The following is a 7,500-nucleotide window of genomic DNA, read 5'->3' as shown; positions in this document are numbered from 1 at the left end:
CACATATGCCTTATTTTGTTTATGTGTGTGTGTTTGTGAGAGGTGTTGGTGATTGCAAAAATGTTATGTGATGTTAGAAACTGTATTGGTGGTGGAGGTGAAAAATGGTGATGTTTGTTATGGGGACAGTAATAGTGGTGGTGGTGGTGGTGATGGTGGTGGTGGTAGTGGTGATGGTGGTGATGATAGGAGTGATGATAGTGGAGATGATACTAGGGGTGATAGTGGTGTTGGTGGTGGTGGTGATGATTGTGGTGGTGGTGATGATGATGGTGGTGGTGGTGGTGTTGGTGGTGGTGGTGGTGATGATGGTGGTGGTGGTGGTGGTGGTGTGTGTGTGTCAGTGAGTAATAATTATTGATGAGGAGGCGAGGCGCTACTCCGCTGATTAGAGGAGGAGGAGGAGGAGGAGGAGGAGGAGGAAGAAGAAGTTGATGTAGAATAAGGGAGATAAAAAAAGATAAGGTGAAGATGATGGCGGCGATTGAGAAAGAAACAAGAACAAGAAGCAAAAAAAAAAAAAAAAAGAAAAAGAAAAAGAAAGAAAATACAATAGCGAAAAAAACCCCGCAAAGAAAAACAACAACAACAAGAAAAGGAAAAAAAGACAATTACGAAAAAAACGCGAACAAAAAAAAAAAAAAAATACCACGCCCCTCCCCCCCCCTCCTCCCCGCCCCACACGAACAACAACAACAAAGTAAAAAATAAAGAAAAACAATCACTAAAAAAAAACGCAAACAACAACAACAACAACAAAAGAAAAAACGGGACAACAAAAATATTCCAAAACAACCTCCATCACCGACACCACATCGGGGAGGCGGTGGCTGAGTGGTCAATTCGGGCGCAGCGTCTTGGAGCACCAGCGTTCGAGTTCCGCCCGCCGCTACAAACTAACAATTCTCAGTCACCGCCGAGTGGCCTAAGACTACCCATGCTGTCCTGAAGACCACCTATCAACCTGGACTCTAGATTAACTCTGTAGAGGATCAAAAAATGAGCTTCGGGGGGTGATATGAGTCAAGCAAGTTGGCGCCACTATAAACACCTGCGCGCTATATAACAGACTGGGCCCGACCATGACGCCCCACCAAGAAGGGCTACCGGTGCTATAGACTGTAAGTAAAATAAAAAAACAACAACTACTAAAGGAAAAGAAAACAAAAAGATGAGGAAAGGATAACAGAGAAACCAAGCAAGCAACACACCATCCAAAGAGGTGAAGGAGGAGGAGGAGGAGGAGGAGGAGGAGGAGGAGGAGGAGGATCAGCTGACACGGGGACGACACTAAGGGGGATGAATGTGACGCCGAGGACCAGAACGCTCACTCGATTACCTCAGGGGGCTCGCGGGTGCCTCCCCTCCCCCTGGTGTGCCCCCTTCCCCCCCCCCCCCCGCTTTGTCTCCCCAGCACGGCAGCTTGTCCTTGTCCTTGTTCTTGTTCTTCATCTTCTCCCATCGTCTCTTCTTGACTAGGCTTCTCACTTCCTCCCCAGCTTACTCTCTTCTCCTCCAGCTCTCCCCTTAATTTTAAACCGCCTCCCCACAGATACCCAACTTAACCCAACTTGTCGCAGCCCTCCCAGCTTACTACATCCTCCTTTGTAAGCTTCTCATCTCCCCAAATGCCATCCTACATCCTCCTTCACAAACTCCCCACCCTTCACAGCTTAGTTTCATCACCCCACTTCTCCCTCACAGCCTCCCAAACTCATGTCTTCCTTTCGTTTTCTCTCCCCAACTCTCTCAGCCTTGTACATTCGCCCCCACAAGCTCCCCAGTCTATCCAGCTTACTTCTACCCTCCCTGCAAGCTTTTTAGAGTCCCCCAGCTTATTTTTTGCCCTCCATACAGCTTACAATAGACTCGTTCTCTCTGTCTATCTATCTATCTATCTCGCAGCATCCCGGACAGATTCAAGAGACCGCCACAGCATCTTAGGACATTCATCTCTCTTGCAGTCTCATCTCTCGCTCTCTTCCCAGCATCTCTATAGTTTCCTTCGGCATCTTCTTCGCGTCTTCTTTCTGTTATCTTTCCTAGTTTACCGTAGCATCCCTCTTCTTTCTCCTCCTCCTCTTGTCTTTTTCTCCACCCCATTCGCATTCTTCTTCTCCCTCTGTCGTCTAAATTTCATCTTCCTTCTTCTTCCTTTTCTTCTTCTGCCTCCTCTCCATAGTATCCCTCTTCCTCCTCCTCCTCTTTCTCCCTTCTCCTTCTCTCTTCTCCTCCTTATTCTCCTTCTCTTTCTCCCTTTTTCGCCTTCATTTTCTCTTCCTTCTTCTTCCTTTCCTTTTCCTTCTTTTCCTCCTTCTTTATCTCAAGTTCTCCACGTCATCTCTCTTCCATCTCTTTTCCTTCTTTCCCTCCCTTTCCTCTGCTCTTTATCCCCCCCCCCCCCCGCCATCTCACTTTCTCTGTTCTCCTTCTCTTCCTCATTCTCCTCCTCTATCTCCAGATCTCCATGCCATCTCCCTTCCCTCCCTTCTTCCTTCTTTATCTCTCCCTCTCCTTGGCCCCTTTCCTTCACTTTCTTTATCTCTCAATCACTTTCTTTACTCATTCTCTTTCTCTTCCTCATTCTCCTCCTTTATCTCCAGTTATCCCTCCCTTTCCTCCCTTATCCTTCTCTCCCTCCCTCCCTTCCCCTCCTTTTTCTTTTCCACTTTCACTTTCAATCTTCCACTATCACTTTCACTCTTCCACTTTCACTTTTACTCTCACTTTCTGTACTCACCGACAGGCTTGTGGTCGAGGTGGTGGAGGGAGGTGGTGGAGGCGGAGGAGACGGCGGTGTTGGCGGTGGTGGAGGAGGCCATGGAGGAGGGCTGGTGGAGGGCCTTGGAGGGGGTGGAGGAGGAGCCCACCCCTCCCCCTCCTCCACCTGTAGAGTTCCCACCTGTCTTGCTTTCGCCCTGGTGGAGAAAAAGGGAGTTAGGAGGGAGTGGGAGGAAGGGAGAAAGGGAGAGGAAGATAGATAGGTGGAGGGATGCTAAAAGGGAGAAGAAGTAGAAGAGAGAGTGAAAATAAGAAGGAAGGAATAAGGGAGAATAAAGAGGAGGGAGAGTAAGAGAGAAAGGGGGAGAGAGGGAGGAAGGAAGGAAAGGGTAAGTGGAGGGGAAGAGAGAGGTGCAGAAGGAGCCTAACCTAACCTCACCTAACCTTAACCTAACCTAACCTAACCTCACCTAACCTCACCAAACCTTAACCTAACCTAACCTCGCCAACCCACCTTCCCTGCTCCGGGACTTCCGCTAGTGGTGGCGCCGCTGCTGGAGCCGTTGCTGTTCTCGTTGTTGTTGTTGTTGGCAGCGCTGGAGGACTGCTGCTGCTGCTGTTGTTGCTGCTGCTGCTGCTGGGCCTTCTGCTGCGCCAGTCTCTCCTGCTTGCGGAACTTGGCGCGTCGATTTTGGAACCACACCTGAGGAGAGAGAGAAGACAGGTGTGAGGGCTGGGATAAGGAAGGTGTGTGAGAGTGAGTGAGAGAAGGAAGAAGAGGTAAGGGAAAGGAAGCAAGGGAGGAAAGGAGAGGAATAAGATGAGAGAGGAAGAGGAAAGGAAGGGTAACAGACGTAGTAGTAATAGTGGTAGTAGAAATAATAATAAGTAGTAGTAGTAACAGTAATAGTAGTAGTAACAGTAGTAGTAGTAGTAGTAATTGTAGTAGTAATTATGATATTATTAGCCTTCCTTACGACATACTACAAAGCCCTTTCATACCAATAATAATAATAATAATAATAATAATAATAATAATAATAATAATAATAATAATAATAATAAAAACAATAATAATAATAATAAGAAGAAGAAGAAGAATAGGAAGCAGAACAACAAGAAGAAAGAGAAAAAGAGAAGAAAAAGAAGAGAAAAATAAAAAAATGGAGGAAATAGAGAGATCCCGACAATAGCGTAATGGCGGTGTTATGGTGCTCGTTGGGATAGTGATGGCGCGTGAGGCAATCATTGGAGGAGTGGAGGTAATGGTGGAGGAGGAGGAGGAGGAGGAGGAGGAGGAGGGAAGTGGAGGTGGGTGTGATAAGGGAAAGGTTGGGAGGGAAGGGAGAGAAAGGGAAGAAGAAGAGAGGGAATGGGTGGAGGAGGAGAGGAAGAAGAGAGAGGAGAGGAGAGGTGGAGGGGGATGTGATAAGGGAAAGGTGGGGAGGAGGAGGTGGAAGAAAGGAGAGAGAAGGTGGAGGAATTAAAATAGAGGAGGAGAAGGGAAGTGGAAGAGGTGGAATAGGGGAGGAGGAGAAAGGGAGAGGAAAGGGGAGAGATGGAGGGGTGATTTTGAGTGGAAGGGGAGGGGGAAAAGAGGGGGGGGTATAACACACACACACACACACACACACACACACACACACACACACACACTTAGTTTCTTGCATGTGTTTTATTTATCAACTTTCTCCTTATTCTTCTTTTCTTAACTTTCTCTTTTTTTCTTCTTTCCTCCTCTCTCTCCTTCTTTCTGTCTTCTTTTGTTTTCTTCGTTTTTTTTCTTCTTTTCTATCTTTTCTTTTTTTCTTTCAATATTTTCACCATTCTTTTCTTTTCATCATATTTTCCTCCTTTATATTCCTTCACTCTTCTTTCCTATTCCTTCCTTTCTTTCCTTCCTTTCCCTCCCTTCTCCCTCTTCTTCTCTCCCTTCTCATATTTATACAGTTCCCCCTCTTCTCCCTTCCATAATTATCTCTCTTCCCTTCTCCCTACCCCCCTTCTCCCTCTCTCTCTTTCTATCTCTATCTATCTATCTATCTATCTATCTATCTATCTCTCCTTTCTCTTCTCCTCAACCCATCGTCAACCGCTTCTTTCTCTCTCCCTTCATCCCTTCTCTCATGTCCTTCTTTCCTCCCTCCGTCTTTCCTCCGTGTGTGTCCTTCCATCTCCCTCCCTCTCTCCCACTCTCTCCCTCCCTCCCTCCCTCCTGAAGTGGAGACGCCCCCCTTAACAGCCTCATAAACCGAGCCAAATAAAACCGACTTTTTCTTCTGCCGCGGTAGCTTGCATAATTCAGGGCCTGTGTGTGGGGGGGGGGGGGGGGAGGTGGGGGCGGGGGCCTTGTGTGTGTGTGTGTGTGTGTGTGTGTGTGTGTGTGTGTGTGTGTGTGTGTGTGTTGGGAGGGGAAGGGAGGACGTGAGGGAGGGTTGAATGTATGTGTTTGTTTGTGTATGTGTGTGTGTGTGTATGTGTGTGTGTGTATGTGTGTGTGTGTGTGTGTGTGTGTGTGTGTGTGTGTGTGTGTGTGTGGAGGTTGTATGACTTAGAAAAAAAAATATCTGCTATGTTTTTTTTGGAAGTGATAATAATAATAATAATAATAATAATAATGACGAAGATAATTGGAAGAAAATAGAGGGAAGAAGACAAAGAAGAGATACAATGTCACTAATTATGCATTTTCAATTTCTCTCTCTCTCTCTCTCTCTCTCTCTCTCTCTCTCTCTCTCTCTCTCTCTCTCTCTCTCTCTCTCTCTCTCTCTTTACCCCACACTCAATCTCCCTATTCCCTTCCTTCCCCTCCTTTCCCTTCCCTTCCCTTCCCTTTTCTTCCTTTCCCTTAATTTCCCTTCTTTTCCCTTCCCTTCCCTTCCCTACACTTTCCATCCCTTCACTTGTCTTCTCTTCACTTCCCTTCCCTTCCCTTCTTCTCATCCCCTTTTCCTTCCCTTCCCTTCCCTTTCCTTTCATTGTCTTCCCTTCCTCTCCCATCCCTTCCCTTATCTCCCCTTCTCTTCCTTTCCCTTTCCTTCCATTCTTTTCCCTTTCTTTCCCTTCCTTTATCTTCCCTTCCCTTTCATTACCCATCCTCCCTTTTACCCCCTATCCCTTTCCTTCCTTCCTACGTCCCTTCCCATTCTATCCTCCCCATCTCCCCCATCTCCCACCCCCCTCTTCCTCGCGGTCCCTCGCAATCTAATTACTATTAATCGCAAAATACAGATAATACAATTAACAAACGAAAACTTGGGGCGGAAATAAGCAACTTTTGAGTAGGATTTGAGAGGATTCAAGAAGATCCGCGCCGCCCAAGATAACAAAGCAAGAATCAGACTCCCTTTGCTCATCTTTTTTCCGCTCGCTACCGCCCGCCTGATCCTTATTGGCGGTGCTGTTGCCTTCCCTTCAACCCCACCACCCCAAGACCCCAGTTCGAACCCCCCTTACAGTCCCGTCTCACCCGCCCTCCCTCCTCTACCTCCACCCCAGCCCTGGTATATAATTAGGGACTTTCCCGCTTCCTGGCTGTACCTCGCTACCTGTATGTGTGGGTGTGGGGTTGTGGTTGCGTGGTGTGGGTGATTATGTGGTTGAGATGGATGAGTGTGTGAGTGGGTGTGGGTGGTTTAGCGGGTGTGGTTTTGGGTAGCCGGGTGGTTAGGTAGACAGGTAGGTGGTTGAATAGTTGAATTGGTAGGGAAATTGGGTAGTTTTAAATGGGTGTGTTTTCCTTCAATTTCCTATTCCTTCCCTTCCTTTCCTTTCCTTTCCTTTCTTTCCTTCTTTTCCTTTCTCTCTTTCTTTTCCCTCTTCCCATCTCTTCTTCCTTTCTTTGATCCGATGTTTCAGGTGAATATACAATGAATAAAAACAGTAGAGAGAGAGAGAGAGAGAGAGAGAGAGAATAAAGACGAATAAGGAGAGTATATAATCATTGAGGAAAACTTGTATTAGAAGATTTGAATTCCTTACGACGAAAAAAAAAGAAAAAAAAGAAAGAAAAAAAGTGAGGAAAAAAGTTAGTTCTCTTTGTCTTCTTGTTTCCTTATTTCCTCTTTTTTTTCCTTTTTAATAATTCTAGTCTTTATTATTTTCCTTTTTATGTCTTTTTTTATCTTTTTCTTTGGTGTTTATTTTTCTTTCTTTTTCTTTTTCTCTCTCTTTTTCTTCTCTTGTTCTCTTTTGTCTTCTTTTCTTTATTATTGTTATTTTTTTTCTTTTTTCCTCATTTCGTTTCTTTTCCGCGGCAGATTAAACCTTTATCTCTCGTCTTTGTGTGTTCTCTCTCTCTCTCTCTCTCTCTCTCTCTCTCTCTCTCTCTCTCTCTCTCTCTCTCTCTTCCTTTGTTTCTCTGTTATTCCTCTTCTTCTTCTTCCTTCGTCTCATCCCCATAATAATAATAATAATAATAATAATAATAATAATAATAATAAGGTTAAATAATGCTTTTGTTTCTCCATTTTTCATCTCATCCACAAGTCTGAAGGAGGTGGAAGGGAGGTGGAGGAAAGAAGTGGTGTGGAGGAGGGCGTGGAGAGGTGGAAGCAAAGTGGAAGAGAAGAGAGGAAGAAAGGAAGAAGGAAATATAAAAAAAGATGATTATTGGTGTGGAAGAGGAAGGGAAAGTGGAAGGAATAAAGAAGTGGAGAGACGTGGAAGAAGAAAGAAGTGAGTGGAAGAGGAACAGAGGAAAGGAAGAGAGAAAGAAGGAGGAAGAAGAGAAGAAAAATGGAAGAATGAATGACAATGTGGAAGAGGAAAGAAAAAGTG

General features: G+C 45.5%; 1 protein-coding gene across 1 annotated transcript in view; it reads right to left on the bottom strand.

Annotated features, from left to right (window-relative positions):
* Positions 1-7,500, bottom strand: part of LOC127001267 (paired mesoderm homeobox protein 2B-like) — a 132,660-nt gene that overhangs the window by 16,480 nt on the left and 108,680 nt on the right. Inside the window, exons 5-6 of the mRNA XM_050865631.1 lie at positions 3,236-3,424; positions 2,741-2,918 (exon numbers count right to left, since the gene is read on the bottom strand). Of these exons, the coding sequence (XP_050721588.1) occupies positions 2,741-2,918; positions 3,236-3,424 (367 nt within the window). The remainder of the gene's footprint in view (positions 1-2,740; positions 2,919-3,235; positions 3,425-7,500) is intronic.

This window comes from Eriocheir sinensis, chromosome 20 (genome assembly GCF_024679095.1).
Source record: "Eriocheir sinensis breed Jianghai 21 chromosome 20, ASM2467909v1, whole genome shotgun sequence".
Classification (NCBI taxonomy): Eukaryota; Metazoa; Arthropoda; class Malacostraca; order Decapoda; family Varunidae; genus Eriocheir; species Eriocheir sinensis.
The sequence above is the reverse complement of the archived record's forward strand: the minus strand, read 5'-3'. Positions and strand labels throughout refer to the sequence as shown.